The following is a 23,752-nucleotide window of genomic DNA, read 5'->3' on the forward strand; positions in this document are numbered from 1 at the left end:
TAACAACAACAAACTGGGAATCGCATCTTCTAGCCGTGCAGTTTTGCTGCCTTTCTGAGGCACTTTCATTTCAGAACAGAGCATAAGCAACATAAGCAGAGAAGTCCTCGGGGAATGAAGAATCCCTGACAGGTCTTTCCAAACGCCTGGTGGTCTCCGCTCGCTGATGCAGAGCGTTAACATCTTGATGTAGGCACGGCCGGGGCACGGGGCAAGTGATGGGAGTTCCTCGGCCAAGCTGAGTAGCCAGCTTGCCAAGGAAGCCGACGCTGGGTGAAGAAGTGCCCCTCGCAGCATTGGGCTGCGCACGCAGCGGTTGGGAATTTGCCCCGTCCCCGTCCTACATGGGACACAGGCATCTGGGGATGGTTTGGGTATTGGGTATGACAGCCTGGTGTCCTTCTGCATCGCTCAGCGCCCAGGGGGCTCCAAGGCACAGCAAGCCCAGAGCACCTGGAAGCAGAAGTGTGTTGGGGCTGGTCCTGAGAGCGCATTTAGGGCACCTTTACCGTGCCCTCTTCCCTCACCCTTCCTAGGAAAGCGAGCAGCATGGGCACTTAGACCAAAACCCTTCCCAGCCTGCGGCTGCGAGATCCCCTTTCCGCAGGGGGGCGAAGCAGAAGTGACTCGGGTGGCTGCTGTGTGATGCGAGGCTTCCCGTGGCACAGCCGTCCCCATCCTGCTCAGGAAGTCACTTGGCGGGAGCAAGGGGAGAGCCCGGGAGCCCGTCGCCAGGTCCGCGCCGGAGAGGATCTGAACGGCGGCGGGACGGGCTGTGAAAGCACCAACAGCAGTGGGAAGACACCTGCAGGCAGCGAGGTCTCCTCCGGCTGGAGGCAGGGGGAGGGAGCTGAGCGCTCGCAGAGCCTTTGGCAACTCAGCCCTGGATTTGGCAGCAGGTAGAGGAAGCAGCCGTGGGGCAAGGTAACGTTTTGGTGTGAGCTGGCTGGTGAGTCACTGGGCAAATCCACCCCAGCTTCGAGCTGCCCTCGCAGCGAGGGGGACTGTACGCAAGGGCTGCAGGAGAGCTTTCCCCCGGGAGGGACGGCACGGCACGGCACAGAGAGGTAGGGAGAGCTCCGTCCTCCCGGGTTTGTGAGACACGGCCAAGAAAAGCCGTGGCTGATCGGGGCTATAGTGCCAGCAACAGACCTGCTCAGAGCAAGGGGTTGGACTGGAGACCCCCAGGGGCTCCTCGCCACCGCCGGGGCTGGGTGCTCGGGCAGAGCTGAGTCAGCACATTCTGAGGAGCCGTTAATCTTTGCTTGCTGCTCCGTTGCAATCTGTTGATAAGACTCTCCCGTCAGCTGGGTGGCAAAGCAGCACTCGATGCTGACGGGGATGCACACAGACCCTCCAAAATTATTTTTTCCTGTCCCCTTGGAGGCTGGTAATGAATTAGATTGCTGGGAAAGGAAAATATGAAGCCTTCTGTTGCAATTTCCTGCCCCAGATTGCAGCGCGTGCCACGCAGAGAAGCAAACAGAGCTGCGGCTCTCCCATCCTGCGGTCAGACAGAGATGTCTGGCTTCACCGTCCGTAACTCGACATTTCAAGTTTCTCCTGATCCCTGGGATTTCCTGCTCACTTGGGAACGGGAGTCCGCAGCCCGGCAGCCCAGGCAGGAAAGCAGGGAGCCCGGCGGCCGCCGCCTCAGGAGGAGCTGTGCAGAAAAACCCCGCTTTTGGGGTGGGGTGAGACCAGCGCCACCGACTCCCTGCCCGGGAGCGGGTGGCACAGGCGTAGCTCCTGGGTGTTTCACTGGTGATTCGAGCTTTCCCCTGAGTCAGGAGTAGACAGGCGGGTGCTGGTGGGGTGCCCCGGACCCACGCGGAGGGCGGTTGGGCAGGAGGCATGAGGGCGGCGCGGTGGTGGCTCTGCGGGGCTCAACCTGGCCCAAGCCAGAGGGATCTGAATGGTCCCCCTCAGCTGCCACAAGAGAGCTGCCTTTCACCCTTGTTCTCCTCGTTTCTAGGTTGTTCACCATGAACGTGGCTGTTCTCCTCCTCCTGGGGCTGGGGTTTTTGGAGGCAGAAGGCAGGTGTTTCTTCAATCGCACTCAGGAGTACTGTGTGTGCTACCACCTGTCCCAGGAAACTGTAAGCAGCATCATCCAGTGCCTCGCAGCCTCTGTCGTGGAGTTTCAGGGGGGAGAGCTGGAGAGATACGTAGCCTTCCCCATCAGCGATCTGGACCCCTCCTCCATTGAAACGCTGGGCTCCCTTCTCATCAGAAAAATAATTTTTAGGGATCTCCTGGTGCCTGAGATACTCCTTGCCCGGGTCCTGAAGTTCTTCTCCTACACTCCGGTGCGGGAGCTGGTGTTTGAGAGCTGCATTTTCAAAGGGAGAGGCAACTGGGAGGAAATGGCCAACAAGGACTTGCCCATCTTGTCCCTGCGCTTCCACAACGTGACATCTGCCCTGCTGACGGGCCGCCAGCAGGACTTCTCCAGCCTGAGCAGCTGGCTGGGGACCCTGCAGGAGCTGTCTGTCACTGGTTCCCACGTCACCAGCCTGCCTTGTGGCATCGGGAGGGTGTTCAGAGCTCTGCTCTTCCTGGACATGGCACAAAACAGCCTGGGGGATGAGAGCTTGGCGTCCGCCTTCTGCAGCGGGGCTTTCCCTCAGCTCCAGGTGCTGAGTCTGCAAGGCAACAACCTGACATCCTACCACCGCGTGTGCGAAAGTGTGCGGCTGCTGCCTGAGCTTCAGCATCTAGATCTCAGCCAGAACAAGCTCACGGCAGACCCATCCTCCTCCTGCCAGTGGCCAGTGGCCCTCCAAATCTTTAACTTGTCTGCCACTGGCTTGGATGAAGTCCTCACACCTCTGCCTCCCAGCCTAGAAGTGCTGGACATGAGCTGCAACCACCTCCGTGCTGTAGACATCTCCCTCAGCTCCCTGAAGAAGCTCTTCCTCAGCCAAAACATGCTGCGGGCTGTTCCTTCCGTCAGGAATTTCCCCATGTTGGACACCCTCCACCTCGACAACAACTCGATTGCGGAGCTGCCGTGGGACGAGGTGAAGCACCTGTGGGATGTGGCTGCTGCTGGCAACCCCTACAACTGTTCGTGCTCCGGGGCTGGGGGACTGCAGGCGCTGGCAGCCACGGGCCACCTTGGGCAGGGCTGGCCCCAGGACTACACCTGTCAGTCCCCCCCTGGCTACCGGGGCAGGCTGGTGAAGGACGTGCCGGTCTCGGTTCTGCGGTGTAACAGTGCCGCGGTGATCGCCCCCGTCTGCGTTGCCCTCGCCCTGCTCGGCGCAGCCGGTGCTGTCTTCCTGGTCAGGTCCAGGCCCGGGCTGCTCCGGCCCTGCCGCAGGGTGTGAAGGGGCTGTGCCACCGTTTCCCACCAGTGCTTCCCCGCAGGGGATCAGCCCCGGGGGCTGCAAGGCCAGGAGCTCCGTGGGAAGACTCACGGGACCCCCAAGTGCTGGTGAGGGGCTCTATCGGTGTCCCCAGGAGCAGGGGACCATCCCCAGCATTTCTCCCACGGTGGCTGTGGCTTTGCCCATCCAAGTTTTGGGGAAACCCCCCCAAGCAAAACCCCTTGCCGTGCTCTGCCCCAGGGCTGCACCCCCCCAGAGGGGCTTTCCTTAATGGCCAACTCCAACTCCCCAAGCCCCAATGTGCACCCGTCGCCCTGTGATACCGTCTGCCCCGGACACGAGGAGTTTGGCTCCATCATATTTGCAGGTGGTGCTCAGATGCCCCAAGCCTCGCTGGGGTCCGGTGGTGTCCGTCCCCCCCCGAGCCCCACCACCACCGTGTAGCCCTGTGCCCTCCCAGCCCGGCCGTCCTTGCAGCCTCTGCTGACCCTCCACCTCTCCATGGCTGGGCCACGGCTGTGAGGGCGGCTGGGTTGTGAGGGTGGCTGCTTAACTGCTATTCGGCATAAGGGAAAAACCACAAAAGACAGGAAAATGAATAAATTAAACACCCCTATATGCAAACGCTAACGAGCGGGAGGGAGCAGAGACCGCAACCAAGAGCCGAGCTCTCAAGGCACTGGTGGACAAACCCCTCAAGTGTCACCTCAAAGAGATTTAACTGGAAACTTTTTAACTGATAAGAAGAAACGGGTTTATTCTGGGTTATTCAGAAAACGCCTCATAGTAAAGAGAAAAATTGATTGCGGGATGCTGAGGGAGAGCAGGGGAACGCTTACGGGGAGGATCAAAGGCAGGATCACGGTGGGCGGGTGGGGAAGGGACGAGGGTGGGAAAATGGGGACGAGGAAGGAGGGGTCTGGTCGTAGGCAGGCAGCGCTCGCCTGCCCGGCGCTTCGTCCCCGTGGTCTGTCCTCCCTTCTCATTAAAATCTGCTCCCGGGTAATTTCTGTCACCCCGCTCTATTCTGTTTGTGCACGTGTCCGTGCACCCCGTGAGCAAACACGGGCTGGACGAACCGGTGGGTGGGAAACCGGAGCCTGGAAAAACCCAAGGCTGGAGCTGGGGCTAAACAGGGTGCAGGGTCCATCCGCGGGTCCGTGATGGGCTTGGGGTCTGTTCGGGGCACAGGGGTGGGGGTGTGGGCTTGTGCCGCGGGCTCACGTCAGCCCTGAGCAGCTGGAGGGGAGGGCTGGGGCCATGGCGCCCGGGTGCTGTGCTCCCGGGAGCGCCGTGGGTGGTTAGATGGGTGCCAGCGAAGGCCACCGCTCTGCTCGTGTGGGCCCGCGTGGACCTGTGTGTACACCTGGTGTCTGCTTTTGCGCCCGGGGGCTGGTGCTCGGCCCCGCTGCTGGGTGGACCATGGGAAGGAGGAGCAGCAGCCGCCGTCTGATGGATGAGGAAGGAGAAATCCCTGTGTCTCCCAATCCGAGGATTTGCTTTCCCTCCGCAGCACCCACATGAGGCACAAACCCACCCCGTGCTCCGCTCCTGATGGAGCCCTGGGTGCGATGATATCTTATGTCCAGCCTGAAGACGTTTGGGCAGGCGGGGGCTCGGAAAGCCAGGAGCAACGCTGTAACCTCATTCTGTACGGGGAATAGCGGCAGATGGAGGGACGCGCGTGGGTCTCCTTGTTGCGCCTGGTCCTGTCCAAATGCAAGGGGCAGGAGCTGTGCCAGGACCTCCCTCCTGTCTCCCACAGGCCGCATTTCCACAGACCATGTAGATCCTCAGCTTCAGCATTTCCTTTTGTGCTTTCTTGGTATGACTGATCTCCAGTAAATGTGATTCTGTGGTTTGTGGTTCCTTCTGGTGTCTAGAAAACCCTTCATGATAGTCCGAGGTCCCTCATCTCCTGTCCCCGGCTTGCAAAGATGTCCCTCCTGCAGCGGGCAGCGCGCTAACGGTGTGAATGGGTCCCAGCACCCACCTGCCTCCCACAGCCCCGCTGCCTCCTTGCCCAGCGGGGCTCAGCCTCTAGAACACGGTGCCTCCAGGCTGGTTCTGGTGGATGAAAAGTTGGACATGAGCCGACAATGTGCGCTTGGCAGCCCAGAAGGCCAATCGCATCCTGGGCTGCATCAAAAGAAGCGTGGCCAGCAGATCCAGAGAGGGGATTCTCCCCCTCTACTCTGCTCTCCTGAGACCCCACCTGGAGTGCTGTGTCCAGCTCTGGAGCCCTCAGCATAAGGAGGACATGGACCTGTTGGAGCGGGGCCAGAGGAGGCCCCGGCAATGGTGGGAGGGCTGGAGCCCCTCTGCTGTGAGAACAGGCTGAGAGAGCTGGGGGGGTTCAGCCTGGAGAAGAGAAGGCTCCGGGGAGACATTAGAGCCCCTTCCAGTCCCTGAAGGGGCTCCAGGAAAGCTGGGGAGGGGCTGTTGGCAAGGGAATGTAGCGACAGGACGAGGGGCAATGGTTTAAACTGGAGCAGGGCAGGGTTAGATCAACCATTAGGAAGACGTTCTTGACACTGAGGGTGGTGAGACACTGGCCCAGGTTGCCCAGAGAGGTGGTGGAGACCCCATCCCTGGAGATGGGCTGCTCGTACGGAGACATCCCACTCGGCCTGACGGGACACAGGGCAGAGGGGCAACAAGCCGGCTCCTCCCCCATGCATCCGGAGCCAGCCAGGAGCTGGAGCAGCCCCCAAGGCCAGGCTGGATGAGGCTCTGAGCAACCTGATCTAGTTGAAGATGTCCCTGCTGACTGCAGGGGGGTTGGACTAGATGGCCTTTAGAGGTCCCTTCCAACCCTACACATTCTGTGATTCTGTGATTCTATGGACTCAGTGCGTACCCGGCTCTGCCCCCATGGCTGTGCCCGGCATCCATTAATAATGCAGGGGAACACGATCCCCCCTGTGTAACCCCATCCCCGCCCCTGTCTGAAACAGCAGCTCAGGGGCTGTCGGTGCTGAGCTGGCCATGGACGCTGGGGAGGTGAGTGCCGTTCTGGGGGACACCACGGGGCGGTTTGGAGGGATCTGTCCCCCTGCCTTCGGTGCGGCATGGCCGGACGCTGCCAAGCTCCCCAGGGGCTGCTCCGGCTCCTGGCTGGCGCCAGGTGCGTGGAGCAGGAGCCGGCTCGTTGCCCCTCTGCCCTGTGTCCCGTCAGGCCGAGCGGGATGTCTCCGTACGAGCAGCCGTGGGACTCCACCAGGCAGCAGGTAGAGCTGGTGCTGGGGACACCTGCCTTCAGCCCGAACCCCCACGCCGGGGAGACGGGCCAGGGCAGCAGCCACAGCCGTGGTGGCACTTGGGACCATTGGCCACGCTGGTGGGGCTGGCTTAGACGGGGACGATGGGGAGGGGGCGTCCCCCCCGACCCTGGTGGCTCTGAGCACAGTGGTCATAGCGGGAGGGCTCAGGGAGGGTGTGAAGCTCTGGGACCCAGCCCCAGGCTGTGGGGGGAGGCGGAGCTGGGGCAGGTGGGGATGAACCCCCCGCACCACCCCACGCTCGGTGTTTTCAGGGCCGGGGGAAAGCTGGGGGGCCAGCGGCAATGACCCTCTGCAGCTTCTCTTTGCTGGGAAGGAAATCCAGGTGAGAGCGATGGGGACACGGGCATGGAGGGGACGAGGGTCCCCAGGGAACCAGACAGGATCAGGGAGCCCTGTTGCAGCCCCCGGCCGTGCTTGGGACCCAGATGGGTGCTGAGGTCTTGGGCTGATCCTGCCCTGCACCCCCAGGGGCCCCTCTCTTGTGGGGGGCTTTTGGGGGTTACCAGAGAGCGGGGGAAGGGAAGGGGTGTCCCCCCACCCCCATCATCTCCATCCCAGTGTGCCCAGCCCCTCCTTTAGCCTGCGCTGGTCATACTGGGATGGGGGAATGCTGAATATTTTCACCCTCCCTCCCCCGCGCCAGGACAGCTGCTTGACTGTCGATGGCATCTTCCGCTTGGATGCAGGACAGGTATTGTGGGGGCCCTTCTTCTGCACCCCTGTCCTCAGCCAGGAACACGCTGGCCCAAGCCGCGGTCCTGGAGGGACTGGGCACCGCTGCCAGCTCCTCGGGTGTCACAGGCAGTGCTGGGGACGCGGGGCTTGGTCCTATGGGTGGCTCTGCTGCTGTTGCTCACCCCTTCCCTCTTTCCTCTTGGCTGCTGGGAGGTGGCCGCTGTGCTGGGATGTGCTGTCCGTGCCCCACTGCCCCTGCTGTGCTCTCTCCGGTGTGCTGTGCGCCACCGTGCCATGCCGTGCCACCCATGCCATGCCATGCCACCCATGCCCTGCATGCTGTGCATCTACACCGTGCCATCCATACTGGGCTACCTGTGCTGTGCTGACCGATCCACGCCAATGCCCTCTGCGCTGGACCACCTGCACCATGGTGGCCCAGCCATGCTGTGCCGTGCCATGCTGGCTGTGCCGCACCATCCCCGCTCTGCTGGCGCCGTCTCTCCCGCCAGGAGAAGATCCTGGAGTTGGCAAGACCCCAGCTGGCCCTGCTTCCCCTTGGCTACAGCGTGTCCCTGCTGCTGTGGGCCCCCCATGGCCCCGGGACCCAGCTGCCATTCCAGAGCATCGTCTGGCGGGTGAGGGCACAGGGCATGGCAGGGGAGAGGTGACAGGGAGAGGTGACAGTGCAACTGCACGGCGCTGGGCTCCCGGGTCGTCCGACTGACCCCAGTCCTGCTGGTCCGGGTGTGAGAACCAGCCACGGGTGCCAAGACCCAACGGCTCCCAGCTTGACCAGCTTGTCCCCAGGTGATCGACACCGTCTTCCAAGAGCTGGAAGCCGTGGGGAGCGACGCACAGCACCTGCAAACTGTCAGCCTGGTCCAGGTAGGGCAGGAGCAGGGCTGGCCAGGGTGCCCCGGGGTGGGGGTCCCGTCCCCCCTCTGCCACTGGCCGGACCCTGCTGCGCCGAGGGGCATGTGGTGCCCCAGTACTGGCGTCCAGTTCCATATGCCAGAAGGTGACTGTGAGCTGGATACCTTCAGATCCCAGGTTTTCTCACCTCTTCGCAGGACTTCCCGGGGGTGGGAAGCCTGGGCTGCCCGTGGGGCATCTCCCAGGCTCCGGCAGCACGGTGGGAACGGGGGAGCCCTCTAACACCTCCCTGCCCACCGCATGGCTGGGCTTTTTGTACCAGCCACCGCTCCCTGCGGCCTGAAGGTCCCCCCCAGCGTGTGCCAGGTTGGCACAGGAGCCATGCCATCTCCTTCCACCAGGCTGGGTCCTGCCCTTTGGCTCTGGGATGCTGCCAGGGACCTGCCAAGCTCCGCAAAGGGCTCGGGAGTTCCCAGGCCTCTGCCTTTCCCCAACCCCGGGGCTGGAAAAGCTGGAAGTGACCCTGAGATCTTGCCCTTCCCAGCCCCTGCCTGTGCATGGCCACCAGCAACCGGGGCCCCCGGGGGGTGCGGGATGCCAGGAGCCCCCTCTTTCTGCCCCCTCCCCAGCCTAACACAGCCCCGTTCCAGGTTGGTGCCCATGACAAAGCCTGGGACCTGCTCCGTCCTGACGGCCGAGCCTTGCAAGTGATGGATGTCGCACCCCTGGGCCTGTAGGTACCTGATGCTCCGTGGTGGGGCAGCTACTCCTGGGGGGGGCTGGTAGCCCAACGCCGAGCATGGGGCTGGGCAGGGAGCACAGTGCCCAGCCAGGGGCATCCTTCAGGGGGCCCAGGTGTGCAGGAGGTGGGTGGACACGACCATCCTCGCTCGTTCTTACCTCCCTTTGCTTCCAGGATGGTGGAGGAGGCGATGGAAATCACTGTGCCCGATGCCCAGGCTGCCATCAGTGTCTATGCCTGGGGGCTGGGTGCCGTCCCGGCGCTGCAGCCCCCCGCAGGCGGGCGCTCGGCCACGCCGGGGTGAGGGATTAGGTCGATATCCCGCAGGATCGGGAAGGAGCGGGCATGGGGCTGGCTCTAGGCACGGCCGCAGCCCTGCTCACGCTCCGGCCTCTCCCCAGAGCCGGCAGCCTCTTCACTCTCACCGTGGAGCGGGAGCTGGAGGGCGGCAGGCGCCAGCGCTCAGCTCTCAGGATCCTGGCGTCCCCCGGGGCCGTGGGGCCCTGCCCCGAGCCGTACGTACTGAGCCGGGTCCCCTCTCCAGCACCCCCGCAGTACCTGCAGGTGATGGAGGAGGGACACAGACACCCCAACAGGGAGCCGAGGGGTTGCTGCCACCCCTCAGGGCTGTGGGCTTGCTCCCAGTGTGGCTAACCCATCCCCGGGCTCTCCCGCCTGGGCATGTGGGTCCCAGCCCCATCCCTCTCCCACCCCACACACAGGGCATCGGTCGCCGGCCACCTCCCGCCTGACACCGGCTGCCTGCCCTGGATCGTGGAGCGGCTGCTGGAGGGGAACAGCCTGACATTCCTGCTGCTGTGCGTGACGCTGCCAGGTAGCCCCCGGGGACTGGGACGCCGCTTTGGGGCGTCCCTTCCCTGAGGTTTCACCCTTACCCTGCCCCACGCTCGGCACTCGGTCCCTGGCTGCTGCCGGGGGACACCTGCAGCCATCGGAAGCCGGACACCGGCTCATCCCCGTCAGCCCTGACCCTGTGCCAGGCACCGGGATGTCCCCGTGCTGGCGGACACCCGCAGCCCCTGCCCAGGGCTTGCTGCTGTCCCAGACACCTCCAGAGAAGAGACGCTAGCGGCGCTGGGGCTGGCCCAGCGGGTGAAGGGGCTGGCCAAGACCATCTCAGCCACCCTCTGGGACCCCGCGCAAGAGGTCGCGGCACGGCGCAGGGAGATCCGAGGGCTGCGGACGGAGCTGCTGGCCGGAGATGGCCTCCCCGAGCAGAAGATGGCCGCGGCCCGGCTGCGGAGAGCCCTGCGGGAGCTGCAGGTGGGGAAATGCCCCTGGCCACCAGGTGGGACCAGGACGGCACCGATTCGCCTGGTCGGATGAGGTCTGGGCTCCATCCTTGTCCAGCACTGAGGGCAGGGGCTGGGGGCTGCCTGCCTGGGGGGTGGGACGTGTCCTTGGAGGTCTTCAGCACCCCAGCAAGGACCCCCAACCCATTTTGCAGGTGCTGAAGAGCCAAAGGTGGGAGAAGAAGCAGGCAGCAGCCGAGGAGCTCAGCACAAGCCAGATGCATCAGCCCAGCGACAAGGTGGGCACAGGTCAAGCCACAGCTCCCTCATCCAGGGACAACTCGGTCGCAGTAGAAGCCCTGAATCCTGGTCTCCATAACGTCTCCTCCAGCTCCCACAGGACCAGGTCTCCGCAGGGAGCGCAGTGCTGGGCCATCAGCCTGGGGACCAAAAGCCCCTGACCGGTGCCAGCCTGGAGCCGGCAGGTGGGGAGCGTGGGGACGGGCACGTGCCCCACGCCTGGGTGGCTGATATGTGGGCACGGAGCATCGCTTTGCGTGGTGGGAAACGGCTTTGGTCGGCCTGAGATAGGCCTCAGTCCTTCATTTAACCTGCTTTCTTCGGCCCCGCCACGCTCATTCTCCTTCCTTCTCCCCACCCAGGGGCGGGTGCCGGTGACAGCAGCCAGGGAGGGGACAGCCGGGCCCCGGTGAGTGCAGGGCAGGAGCCCTCACCGAACGAAGCGCCACTGACCGGGGGTGACATGGTGAGTGGGAGCCCACTGGGTGCCCGGCTGCTGCTCCTGGGCAGGGGCAACACCCAGGGCCCGCAGTCCCCAGGCTGCCCGAGCCGGTTCTGCTCTCTGCCAGGCAGGGCGGTGGTGCCAGCCGTGCCCGTCGCTGGAGGTCCAGCACGCCCTGGCCAAGGCGCAGAGGCAGCGGCTGCGGGCTCACCACTGCCGGCTCCTCCAGCGAGAGCTCGGGGACGGGGCAGCGCCCGGCCAGGAGGCAACCAGGGAGGTGGGCATGGGAAGAGAGCCCATCACCGTGGGCTCCAGGCTCTCCTGTCCCAGGGCAGCCCCAGAGCTGTCCCTTGTCCCTGTCCCTTTCAGTGGGACAGGGCTCGCTGGCAACAGGAGGTGGCCACCCTGGGCCTGAGCCTGGAAGCGGCCCGGAGGGAGCGGGAGGCGGCCGAGTGGAACCTGGAGGCCTTGCTGCAGAGCCACCGGCAGGAGAGGCAGGCCTGCAGGCAGGTGGGCAGGAAGGGCTGGGGACACACCTCCAGGCTGCCAGGGCCACGCCAGGCAGCCTCAGGTGTCCCCTCAGGTGCTTCGGGACCAGCAGCGCCTGGCAGAGGAGCAGAGGGAGGCACTGGACCGCCGGTACCGGGCACTGCTGCAGGAGGTGCTGCGGGACGCCGCGGAGCTCGCAGCTCACAACCAGCAGCTGCGGGAAGGCAGGCGGCCGGGCTCAGCCGATGCCACCACACAGACGCCCTGAGCCAGCATGCCAGGGCGGTGGGCACTGCTGCCCCGGCAGGATGGGGTGCTTGCAGACCCCCCGCCACCTCAACCCCCCCCTCCCTGGAGTGAGCCACCAGCCCCGATGCCAGGGGACCAGCCAGCCCCAGCTAAAACAGAGGGCAAGGCCTCCCGCCCCGCCTGCTGAGAGTGCTCCCTGCAGAAACCCGGCCCAGGCAGCGTGCTCGCTGGCAGGAGGGGGGGAGCGCTTCAGCCCTCTGCCCCCACCGAGAAAACCCTGGTCTGCTGCTGGGCACATGCCTGCGGGAGCACGGGCTCGGGCACAGCCCTGCAAGAGGAGCAGTGGACACGGTGGGAGGGCTGGTGGTCCCCCGGCTGCCACATGGAATAAAGCATGTGCCCCTTCACTGATGAGTGTCATCAGGCTTGGACGCGCCCCTGGCCCCCAAACCTCTGCCACGCGAAACAGATCCCTTCCCGCAGGGAGGACAGACACACGTCTGCTGTTCAACCGCAACTTTAATAACCCCAGCCACAGCCAGCAGCGACTTCTGCCTGCCGGGAACTCACTAGCCACAGCACCGGTACAAATTTGGGTGCTGTCTCCCTTTTGGGGACCAGATGAAACAGTTTCCACATCCCTCTAGTCCCCCATCTGCTCTACTCCGAGCAACAACACCATGTTTGAGAGGAGAGCAGCCCTTGAGCCAGGGGCTGGGGCAAGTGGTGGTCTGGAAAACCACGGAGAGGTGGGAGAAACGCCTCTGGCTGTGGCATGCGGCTCTCCAGGCAGCGGCACCCAGTCCCGTGCCAAGGGCTCGTACCTCTAGAGACCTGGAGGGAGAACCCTCTTCCCCACCTCACCAGGGGCTCCGAGAGGTCACAGGCCAGCGGGAGTCACCTCCCACAGCGCCAAGACTCCCCTGAAGCCAAGGGCTGGGCGTCAGCTGGACATGTTGGATGGACGTGGCCGCCCTGCCACGGGGAAGCACCATCCACGGGGTGCTTCAGACCAAGGCTGGCCTGGCAGCGACTGTGCAGCAGGGCTGCCCGCGCGCAGAGCCCGCAGCACGGCGGAGCTCACCACTGCAGCAGCATTGACAGGCACGAGAAATGTGTGCGCCCTTTGGTGTGGAGAAGATGGGGGAAGCAGCTCGAGAACACGATACGTCACATGAACGAGGCACTCGGGACTCACCCTCCAGGCTGGGCTCATGCAATTGCACAGGAGTCCCGTGGCACAGAGCCCGGCCAGGCTGGGATAGGGTCCAGCTTCCCCCCTGGACACAGGGACAGGGCACCCTCCCCCTCAGCACACCTCCTCCAGGGGACCCCACTAGTCTTGCATGTGCCCACCAGTAACGACTCCCTGCAAACGGCAGGGCAGGGAGCAGAACACCGCTGTGCTTCCAACGCCAGCCCCAGCACAAGCACTAAACACCCCTGAGGAACGACTAAAGCCTGCCCTGACGCACGCAGGGCAGGAAGGCAGCAGCTACGTGACCCCATAGTACAAGTGAACAGCGAGGCCGATGCATGAGACGGCAACGAAGAAGAGGAGGGTGAGCTGCAGGTTGAAGAGGGTGACGGACAGGAAGGCGTTGACCAGGATAGAGCAGGAGATCACGAAGAGCCTGGTGATGTTACTGCTGTGCTTCATGACCACAGACATGATCAAACCGTTGACGGCCTGGCTGACCACAATCACCAGCACCCAGGAGGAGAAGCCCTCCAAGAAACCGCCCTCTGCGCTGCTCCAGAAGTAGCCGATCAAGTTGAGCAGGACCCCAAAGAAGTAAAGGAAGAGGTTCTGAAGGCTGAGAGGCAGTGCCTGAGTTTTCAGGATGGCTTCCGTGTAGACAGCAGACAAGCCCGAGATCAGGCAGTACACCGAGATCAGCAACAAGCCCACCAGCGTGATGTGCAGCCGCATCACGGAGGGGCTGCCAGGGTCCTGCAGGCCGCCACAGCTGTAGCTCACCCCAGCAGCCACCAGCAGGAAGAGAGCCAGCCATTTGCGCATGCTGAGTCTTTGGCGCAGGAAGAGGCTGTAGAGGAGCGCGGTGCTGACGATCTTCAAGTTACTCAAGACCTGGTAGGTGCTGGGATCCATGAAGAGCTGCATGTGAACCACCAGGTTGTTGTTAGCAGCATAGAGCAGGGCAGAGAGGGCGAAGGGGGCAACGTGGCGCCATGACACGGCGACTCCCAACAGCTCCCGGTCCCAGGTCAGCAGGAACAGGAGGGAGAAGACCAGTTTTGTCAGCTCAACGAGAACCACGACGGAGGCGGAGCTGAAGGGGATCATCCCGTCGACCTTGCACAGGGTCAGGAGGGGAGCATGAGAGCCGTATATGGCTACAGATAAGACCAGCATCAGTCCCCACAGCCCCCTCCGGAGCACCCGGTTTGCAGAGCCAGCAGCATTACCAAACATCACCATTTTCAGGCAGTAGCCAGCGAGGGCGAGCTGCTATCAGTGCAGAGAGGTCAGACAGACTCCCACCCTAGAACATTCAAGAAGAGACCAAATACCATTAATTTAATGAGCCTGGTTAAAACAGGATGTTACCTGCTACATTTCTGATGCAGTGGAAGAGAACAGTTTTGTCTTTTGTTAGGAAGAGAACTACAAGCCTCCCCAGGAAGCCACACAAAGCATGTTCCTAGGGCAAAGCGTGGGCTCGGTGGAAGGGCGTACGGGTGGTGAGTGTGATGACATGTCACAGGCAGCCTTTCAGTCCGCAGGGGCATGGGGAGAGAGGTAAGGGGAAAAGGCAGCTGGCAAACCGTCGGCCGCCGATGCTTCCAAGCTACTGTGGGTTAGTGGAGTGATCACTGCTGTCACGGTGCTCTAATAAGTACCCCATAACCAGACCCGCTGATGTCTCGCAACGACGTGGTGTAAAGCCCTTTTCCAGTGGAAAATAACGGTGCAGGTGATGTGCCTCTGAAAGCCCTAGGAATCTTCCGTGCCTGCTAACTAAGGAGTACCGTTCCTACAGTCACTGCTGCCAAAGGACTTCTTGCTAGTCCCGACCTTTTTTCAGAGAGCTCAAATAGTCCCGGATTGTCTTTTCAACATTGGGGACAGCATAGTTCTGAGCGGCGTATATCCCTGTGCAGGTCCCAGCCACGAATCCCAGGACGGCCGAGAAGCGAAGTTTGGCTACCAGGTAGCCCGCCAGGAAGCCTTTGAGAAAGGGCGAGGCCAGCAGAGAGCCATCCTGTGGAAAAGAGCCAAAAGTGAGACACAAGGTGGGGGGGGTGGGGGGGGTGGGGTGGGTGGGTGGGTTGTGTGGGGAATGCCAAGCAGGCATGCGCCCCAGGCACTTTTTTAACGAAGCTCCCTCAAAACGGGGTGCCTGGCGCACCCCGAGGCACGCAGAGCGGGACACAGGCTGGGGAAGCGCCTTACCTGCCCCACGCCGGCGTGCACCTCGTCCTCCACCCGGCGCTGCAGGCTCTCCAGCTGGTCCTTCAGGAAGGCGAGGTCCTTCAGCTTGGGCAGCGAGTCCTGGGGGAGACACGCAGGATGATGCCCGGCCCCACGCACGGCGCCCGGGGACAGGGGGACGCGCCCGGGAACCCCTCAGGCCGAGTTCCGCCCCACCAGGCCCGTCCCGGCCCTGCCCGCCGCGCCCCCCCGCTCACCTTATCGTCCGCCATCTTAGCGCAGGCACCGCCCAGCGCGCGGGCACCGCCCGTCGCTGATTGGGCCGCGGCCACGCACGTGACGCCGCGCGCACCGCCCCCCCCCCCGGCCTCCCCGCCGCCGGCCCTCCCGCCGCCATCTTGAGGCGGGGGTTGGCTGGGCGCCGCCATGATGGCGAGGACGCCACCTCCCCCCTGAGGGCCGGCCCTGCGGGGGCGGAGGGCGTTGCAGTGGAGTTGTGGTGGCTGCTGCCGGGGCACTCGGTGCTGGGTAGCGGTGGCTGATGCCGGGGAAGGAGACCCTGAGAGGAGTTGTTTGTCCTGTGCCTGTGTGAGGGAAGGGCCTTGGTGGGCCTGGAGTGGGGCTGTGGGCTGTGCCTGTGGCCCTGCTCTGCCCCGAGCAGGTGGGAGCTGCTGGCAGTGCATGTGTTGATGCCCAGCAACAGGACAAGAGGTAACGGGCACAAACTTGAACACGGGAAGTTCCACCTAAACATGAGGAGGAACTTCTTTACCCTGAGGGTGGCAGAGCCCTGGCACAGGCTGCCCAGAGAGGTGGGGGAGTCTCTGTCTCTGGAGACATTCCAAACCCGCCTGGACGCGTTCCTGTGCCACCTGCTCTGGGTGACCCTGCTCTGGCAGGGAGTTGGACAGGGGGATCTCCAGAGGGCCCTTCCAACCCCTGCCAGTCTGGGATTCTGTGTGCAATCGCTGGCCTGGCATGGCTGGGGTGTGGGGTCCTTCAGCACAGGATGGGATTACTGAATGGTTTAGGTTGGAAGAGACCTTAAAGATCAGCTAGTTCCAGCTCCCTGCCATGGGCAGGGACACCTCCCACCCAGGGTGGGTGCATGCTCCTGTGGCAGTGTTCTCAGGGGGATCTCTTTGCGTGGCGGTTTCTGTTGCGGGTGTCCAAGGATCAGCCCAGTGTCTGCCCTGGGCAGCACAGGGGGATTCCCCCCTCCCAGGCCCAGCAGGGAGCTGTGAGACAGTAGCTGGTGATACAGTAGCCTTCAACAGCACGAAAGGACACGTACATAGCTGGGGTGGAAGGCCCCTCAGGCCTTACGGACACCGACCTAAAAAGAACATATGGTTTCCTCCTTACTGGAATAATGTAGCTGCGTTTGAAATGCTTTGTAACCGGACGGGTTAAACATCTGCAGGGTTTAGCTGGATAAAAGGAAGTCTTGAGACATTGTATCCTTGAGTGGAGTAGATGGGGAGAGGTGCTAGAATACGCTGGTTGGGTGACAACAGGAGTTGCAAACTAAGCCAAAAGACGAACTGAGCACGCCTGAAGACACGGTGAGGAAGACTGTCGATGACCACCAGAGGACCCTAGAAGACCACCTATGGTCACGAATGCGCATGCGTCAAGGACATTTATATATATTAAAGAGCTCTAGGTGACAGTATGAATATGTTAATCAGTAATGAATATGTATATTCTGATCGCTTACAACTTTTGTAGTTGAGCAACTTGGCGCGCGCACTAGGCGGAGCAATCCCCTGTGCGCGCAGTGCTGCAATAAGGAATGCCTGCTTTTTAACGCTCCAAAATTGAGTCTTAGGAGTCCTTAGTTGCCGGCTGATGGCAACAGGTGTCCAAGTGACTTGCCAGAGCCCCCTTGTCTCTGCCCCAGGAGATGCTGCCGTGCTGTTGGGTTGGCTGCAGCGTTGCAGTGGCTGCATGTACCATTTCCCTCCGTTTCCCCTTCTGTCCTGTTTTGCCCACATGGGCAAAGCTCTGCCTTGGGCTTGAGGTTCCAGTCACAGCCTGGCGTTCAGACCTGGGAAGGGAGCAGCAGAAGATGAGTAGGATGATGAGGGTACAATGAAGAGGTGATGAAGGGATGCTGCTGCCTTTGCTGTCTGTCGCACTGGTGGAGGACAAACTGCAGCGTGGTGTGGGATCAGCCTTCTCCTGCTGGCCCCGCGGGGATGGTTCCGGTGAGTGGAGATCACTGTGGGAACGTCACATCTGCTGCACGGTAAGTGACAGAAGACAGGGGCAGGCTGGGACGAGCCTTTGAGTCATTGTTTTTTCCCTTGCTCCCACTGCCTGAACTGAAGGGGGAGGTAAGGGGGGTCCTTGATGGTGGAAACCTCAGCCTTCCTCTGCCTTGGTGCTTCATGCCTCCAAGCATTGTGTTTTTCAGCGTAGCTCGAAAGTTAGCTGTGGTGACAGCAAGTTGTACAGAGCTGTGGCTGAAGGAGTCGCTTGTCGGTCTGTTTGCCTCTACCCGCAATCTCCCGAAGGTGCCGTGATGCACTTGTGGGCAGGGGCTGCTGTCAGAAGAGGGGACATGTGAAGGAAAAGTGTCGAGGTACCAAAGGTGACAAAGGCAGCTGGATGAGAGACAGAGTCCAGAGCTGGGTTTCAAAGGAAGCGCTGTCAAGGCTGGCACGGCCCAGCTGTGACCTGCCCCTCTGCAGCCCCTCTTCCCTCCAGGTCTCTTCCCTGGGATGTCTGGGGACCCGTCTGAGGAGATCTCTGCTGGGTTGCCTGCAACCATGCCATGGGGCACCTTGGTGCAGATGTGTGCTCCGAGAACACCGCTGTCTTGCCCCGCTCGTGAGCAGTGACATGGGGCGTGGTTTGTCCTTCATAGCAGCGAGGATGTTTTGTGAATGGATGGCTGTTTCTCCCTTGCCCGCCCAAGAGGCAGAAGATGTTTCCCCGTGACCTGGGTGGCAGCTGGTCGGTACATGGTGCCCATCACAGGGTACCATGCCTTCAGGCCAACATGGGCCGGCTCTTGTGTCCCAAAGGATGCCGCTGTGTAAGTTTGTGACCAGATGCTGTAGGTGTGGATGGAGAAATAGTTACCACAGAGCAGGAGGCCGGAGAGAAGTACATGCTGTGAAAGTCCCCCAAGAACTGATGAGAGACCGGAGGCTGGCAGCGGTTTTGAATCCACAGGAGCTGATGAGCGTAGGACACCACGAGGCTCCCGGCACAGGCGAGCGTCAGCTGGGGGGCATGAAACTTGGGCCGGTTCCATCGCACACAGCAGGATTTTATACAGCATCTGATGGGAGAAGAGCCCCTCTGAGGGACATGGTGAGCGCCTTCCTGGTGGGCTCTGGTGTGTCAGTGCGTCACTCGGGGAGCAGGTGGCGTCGGCGTCCAGCTGTTGCTGCCCGAGCGGGCATGAGTGACCCTTGTTGGTCAGCGGCTGTGCTGTGGGGCTGGTTATCTGCGGTTGGTACCAGCTTGAGTCTGTTAATAGTCATCTAATGGACCTTCTTAAAGGTCTTCTAATAAACACCAACTCCGACTTGATCCCCTCTTAGGTGAAAGGGAGTTTTCAGCACTTGAGCACCCCTTCCATGTCTTCCTCAGAGGGGCACCACGGCGACGCTACGGAGCTGGGGACCCTTCTCCATCTGGTTGTGTTGCAGTGCCTCCAGGCCAGCAGAGAAAAGCCAAGGGCCACCAAAGGTGACCTCCCAAAGGTAGCAGACAGTTGTCGATGTGTGTGCAATCCTTGTACCACCAGAGCAGGCGAGGGAGGGATTCACCCCATGGGGGTGGCCAGGAAGAGCGCGCCGTCCCCACAGCCCAGGCGGGAGACGGGCAGCCCTCGGGTAAGGGTGTGCTCTCCGTGGAACCCAGAGGGAGCTAAGCCCTGGGCATCGCTACCTGCAACGTGTTTGTTGGTGAAAAGCGCCGTGTGGGGGTGAATGTGTGCTAGTGCGGCTCCTGAAGAGGTGTAGAGCACAGAAAGGTAGAAAGCAGCTTCCAGCTTAGGGATCGGTACCAAAACATCAAGGGCTTTGTTACCAAAGACAGGCCTCGGCTTTGTTTATAGTCATCTGCTAACTAAAATGTTGTTTGTTTCCTACTGACCTTCTTCCTATGTGAGAAAATAGCTAATTACTGACCTTCTTACTGTGTGAGAAAACAGTTTGTCACTGAGCTGATGTTACAGATAGCGATAATGAGGAGACAGCCAGAAGTAGCTCGTCACCAAGGATGGGATAACGAGAAGTAGTTAATCACTTTGAGGTTCTTTTATATAGAGTTGTAGCTACTTCAAAGAACATCCTTATTATCTTCAAGAAGTTGGCAAACTTACAGCGAACTTTGACTGTCCTGAGATGATTCAATACCTCAAAAGGATAATGTGAGGAAGGGTCTTCTTACCCAAACGACCACCGAGAAGCTCATGCTTGCCTGGAAGCGTTTTGCCAACACAGCAAAATTTAAAACACATGTGCAAAAAGGCTATTTGGCCATCTGTAAGCCTGGGTGGAGTTACGTATTAGGTAGGCGGAATTATGAGACTATTTTGTGTATAAATAATGGGTGAATATCCCCGGTCAGGGGTGCTAGATTTGTGGGTTTTCCCCCTAGCACCCGACGTTGAATAAAGCAGTCTCTCCTCCCTAAACTACTTTTGGTTTTCGAGGGCTTTTATTTCAGGTAACAGCTTGAGTCTGTGTCTCATCCCGTCTCTGCTCCGGCTCTTGTGGCAAGCGCTCGCCGCGTGGGGCTGGCGTGGGCCTGGCGGACAGCTGCACTGGAGGCTCCAGCGACTGGTCGTGGGGCTGGTGACAGGCCCAAGTGGCAGGATGCGTTTGGTCCCAAGCGTGGTGCCTCGTCAAGTGGCTCGAGATCCCTCCCGCCCTCTTCCTGTCCCTAGGCCACAGCACGGAGACAGCCATCCTTTTCCCGACAGCTAGGGGTGGAGGCAACCCCCCTCCACGCTCTCTGCTGCTGGTTTCAGGGCAGAGACAACCGTCTCCGGCCTTGGGAGGTTGTGCCCAGCCCAGGGGCAGCGCCAGACGCAGGAAAAAGAGACAAAACATATCCCAACCTAATTAACCCCTTTTCCTCTCCCTTTCACGAGCAGGATGTGTTTGTGCACGCTCTTTTCTCGGCAGCCGAAGCAGCTCAGGTGGCGCTGCTGTTTGCTCAGGGTGACTCGGGGCGTCCTCTCCGCATCCACGTGGCCACCGTTAGCCAGGTCGCTGCTGCCCCGAACGGCTTTGTGCCACACCGGCCAGTCCAGGGGGATGCTGAGCTGCCATGGGAGCAGCAGGCCGGTGGCACTGGCTGGCTCCTGCTCTTACCGCAGACCCCAGAGCCCAGAACAAAATCGATGAGGAAAGAACAAAAATGACTCCCTAAAACCAACACCGTGAAGTTATGATCTGAGGGCTGGAGCTGGCAGTTTGCTGGTAAGAAGCTTGGCTTAGTGAAGAGCTGCAGGGCCCACTGAGCCGCCTGAGACCCCAGACTGGCTCTCAGAAATAACCCTGCTTCCCTACTCGGGGCTTTAAGTTGTTTTTCCATTTCTTTGTCCACGTTTCTGTGAGACCTAAGCGTCGCGCAGTCGTGCCGGGGACTGTACTCCATCTGACACATCCGTTGAAGGTGCCGGCGAAACTCAAAACTGCAGCACTTTCAGGTCGGGGAAGAGGCGCTACGGAACTACAGGCAAGAGTGAGGAATTGTGAGAAATGCACGTTTCGGGTGCCTGGCTAACAATTTAATTAAAAATCGGGATGTTGGGTTCTACGTATATGTTACCCCCGCGGATGCTACACCAGGACTTAAAGGCTCAGGGATTTAACGGTGTGAATTCGCAGGCACAGCTGTGTGCTAAAACGGGCAGCGTACGAGGGCGTGAAGACAGCCCTGTGAAGGCTTCTGGACCGTCAGGCTGCTGGCTCTCGATTATACGCACCCACTATATATATATATATATATTATCCTGCTCTCACTGAGCCACTGGGAAGAGGAAACGAAAGGGACTGTGGAGCCAGTAGCCGGTGCAGCACAAAGCGGTTAATTAATAGCCAGATTAAGTCCGAGAGACGTGAGAGGCCCACCATGGCCGACAGCCGCAGCGCCGAGCTGCTGTTTTCCTCGCTCCGTAGGATGCCGAGCGTTAACCGCAGGCGGGCGTGAACTTGGCGAACTTGCCATTTTCCTCAGCCCCTTCAAACGGACACACTTTTCAAGCCCTGCTTTTGCTACGTGAAAAGATTAAAAAAAAAAAAAAAATATCAGTGTGATTGCAAGGGCCTTTTTTTGGTGCACGGCCACAAACCTCGGACAGCGTAACGGTGCAGGCGGACTTCGAAAATTTGGATATTGCTATAAAGCAACGCTTGAGGGCAGCATAGCCCCACCGAACAGTCACTGCTGCTCGCCTCCTGGAGCTGTTTCTTCACGGGAGGTGGATCCATGGCCAACCTCACAAACACTTTCCTGCGCTTTTTTCCCCATGGAAGCACACGACCCTCCCTGATTGTCAGGCACGCCTTGTCACTTGTGTTATTTCGGCCTCGCGAAGTGACCGCCACCGCACAAGCTGGTTGTAAAGCATCATCATGCACAAAGAGTTCTTTGCTCTGGACCAAACTCACCTGCTCTTTAGAAATTACACAGATAAAAGATTTAAGGATGCAAATAAAAGTAGGTCCTGGGCAATCTTTCTAGCTGTTGCCAAACTTCAGAAATAGTTACCTTTGGCTTCTTCTCCCCTCCTGCCCCAGATACAGAAGCGTGGAGGGAGCTTTGAAGCTGATGAATTCAAGGAAAGGGATGAAGGACCAAGCATGGAATTCCCACAAGCACCTAAACCTGCAATGCTTCTCCAGAAGGATATGGCAGCTTAGTTCCCCAGCAAGCTTGTGCCTCAGTTTCCCTCTCCATACTCAGGGCTTACACAGCTTTAGGGTCTATCTGAGGGCAGTGAGCCCCTGGCCCAGGTTGCCCAGAGAAGCTGTGGCTGCCCCATCCCTGGAGGGGTTCAAGGCCAGGTTGGACGGGGCTTGGAGCAACCTGGGCTGGTGGGAGGTGTCCCTGCCCAGGGCAGGGGGTGGCACTGAGTGGTCTTTAAGGTCCCTTCCAACCCAAACCGTTCTGTGATTCTATGATCCTGCATTTGCGAGGCTCCATAATTTGACCTTGTCGAACAATCAGAAAGTTTCTGCCCAAAGGCTTCAGGGCCCAAATTTCAGGATGAGTTTGTAGTTCCCAGGAGCGGAGGGGCGGCAGCACAAAGCTGAGAGCAATTCCTGCATCTCAGCACCAGAGAGGGCCTTGCAGTGGGTCAGGTTTGTGGGTCTTTTCTAGAAGGTCTGGTTTGGTAATGCCGACATTTATATTCAAGCCCTTGCATAAAATTTTGAGGGTCAAAATTGACTCTGGCTCTTCTGTTAGAAAGAAACGTTACAGCCAAGGTGTGTGCTTGGTGTAAGACTTCAGCAGACGGTAGTTACCAGGAATGTAGGCGAAAAATGAGAAATCTCAACACATTTTCCACAATCCGGTCGCGAACCAGCAGCGTTGTAAGAATAGTCTCTTTACCAGCCTTTGCAGGGACAAGGTCCCACAAGCACAGACAGGGAGAGCAAGAGGGAGACAACCAGCATCCGGATCAGCTGCTCGGATTCACACATGAGCAAGTGAGAGCATAGCCGAGAGCAAGGAATGCTGCATCTTTTCTCTTTCTTTTAAGCCACGTGTCTTTCCTTAAGCTGCTGCTCATGATAAGTGGGTACATAAGCATTTTGTACAGCACTTGATCAACTCTAGTTCCCACCACAAACTGAATGAATTTAAATGGCGCGGGAAGTTTTTCTGATTTTTGAGGAAAGCGGTGACTTATGCACAGTCTCGGGGCTAGAGGAACCGTGCGAAGGCTTGAATCTGGAGACAAAAAGGGTCATTTCCCCATGGCAAATAGCGATGTACCCACAAAATATAAGTGATGCTGGATGCAAAGGAATTGATACCTCGTCATAGAACCAGAGGATGTGTTGGGTTGGAAGGGACCTCTAAAGGCCGTCTAGTCCAACCCCCCTGCAGTCAGCAGGGACATCTTCAACTAGATCAGGTTGCTCAGAGCCTCATCCAGCCTGGCCTTGAATGTCTCCAGGGATGGGGCCTCCACCACCTCTCTGGGCAACCTGGGCCAGTGTCTCACCACCCTCAGCAGAAAGAACTTCTTCCTAATGTCTAATCTAAACCCGCCCTGCTCTAGTTTATAACCATTGCCCCTTGTCCTATCGCTGCATGCCCTTGCCAACAGCCCCTCCCCAGCTTTCCTGGAGCCCCTTCAGGGACTGGAAGGGGCTCTAAGGTCTCCCCGGAGCCTTCTCTTCTCCAGGCTGAACTCCCCCAACTCTCCCAGCCTGTCCTCACAGCAGAGGGGCTCCAGCCCTCTGAGCATCTCCGGGGCCTCCTCTGGCCCCGCTCCAACAGCTCCATGTCCTCCTTGTGCTGAGGTCTCCAGAGCTGGACACAGCACTCCAGGTGGGGTCTCAGGAGAGCAGAGCAGAGGGGGAGAATCCCCTCTCTGGATCTGCTGGCCACGCTTCTTTTGATGCAGCCCAGGATGCGATTGGCCTTCTGGACTGCAAGCGCACATTGTCGGCTCATGTCCAGCTTTTCGTCCAACAGCACCGCCAAGCCCTTTTCCACAGGGCTGCTC

At 60.3% G+C, this 23,752-nt stretch overlaps 4 protein-coding genes across 7 annotated transcripts; 2 read left to right on the forward strand and 2 right to left on the reverse strand.

The window, feature by feature from the left end:
* The first annotated feature begins 657 nt into the window (after positions 1 to 657).
* On the forward strand, positions 658 to 5,141 carry CD14 (CD14 molecule). Of its 4 annotated transcripts, none has more exons than XM_054217874.1 (2): positions 658 to 1,067; positions 1,976 to 5,141. In XM_054217874.1, exon 2 carries the CDS (start codon positions 1,986 to 1,988, stop codon positions 3,330 to 3,332), a length of 1,347 nt encoding a protein of 448 aa, XP_054073849.1. In that variant the 5' UTR covers positions 658 to 1,067; positions 1,976 to 1,985; the 3' UTR covers positions 3,333 to 5,141. The 4 variants fall into 4 exon arrangements, with proteins under 4 accessions (XP_054073849.1, XP_054073848.1, XP_054073850.1 ...); XM_054217873.1 differs by having other exon boundaries at positions 658 to 924; XM_054217875.1 differs by having other exon boundaries at positions 658 to 899.
* A 7,002-nt stretch (positions 5,142 to 12,143) lies between these two features.
* LOC128916309 (probable UDP-sugar transporter protein SLC35A4) lies at positions 12,144 to 14,821 on the reverse strand. The gene is made up of 2 exons (XM_054217759.1): positions 14,683 to 14,821; positions 12,144 to 14,149 (listed from the first exon to the last, which is right to left on the reverse strand). The coding sequence occupies exon 2, from the start codon at positions 14,083 to 14,085 to the stop codon at positions 13,138 to 13,140; it is 948 nt and encodes a 315-aa protein (XP_054073734.1). The 5' UTR covers positions 14,086 to 14,149; positions 14,683 to 14,821; the 3' UTR covers positions 12,144 to 13,137.
* Positions 14,158 to 15,358, reverse strand: LOC128916310 (SLC35A4 upstream open reading frame protein). Its single transcript, XM_054217760.1, has 3 exons — positions 15,297 to 15,358; positions 15,061 to 15,159; positions 14,158 to 14,869 (listed from the first exon to the last, which is right to left on the reverse strand). The coding sequence occupies exons 1-3, from the start codon at positions 15,309 to 15,311 to the stop codon at positions 14,672 to 14,674; spliced, it is 312 nt and encodes a 103-aa protein (XP_054073735.1). The 5' UTR covers positions 15,312 to 15,358; the 3' UTR covers positions 14,158 to 14,671.
* A 90-nt stretch (positions 15,359 to 15,448) lies between these two features.
* Positions 15,449 to 21,710, forward strand: LOC128916267 (uncharacterized). The gene is made up of 3 exons (XM_054217662.1): positions 15,449 to 18,363; positions 18,597 to 18,758; positions 20,159 to 21,710. Exons 1-3 carry the CDS (start codon positions 18,031 to 18,033, stop codon positions 20,426 to 20,428), a joined length of 765 nt encoding a protein of 254 aa, XP_054073637.1. The 5' UTR covers positions 15,449 to 18,030; the 3' UTR covers positions 20,429 to 21,710.
* Positions 21,711 to 23,752: the final 2,042 nt, after the last annotated feature.

Source organism: Rissa tridactyla, chromosome 11, assembly GCF_028500815.1.
Source record: "Rissa tridactyla isolate bRisTri1 chromosome 11, bRisTri1.patW.cur.20221130, whole genome shotgun sequence".
In the NCBI taxonomy this organism is placed as follows: domain Eukaryota; kingdom Metazoa; phylum Chordata; class Aves; order Charadriiformes; family Laridae; genus Rissa; species Rissa tridactyla.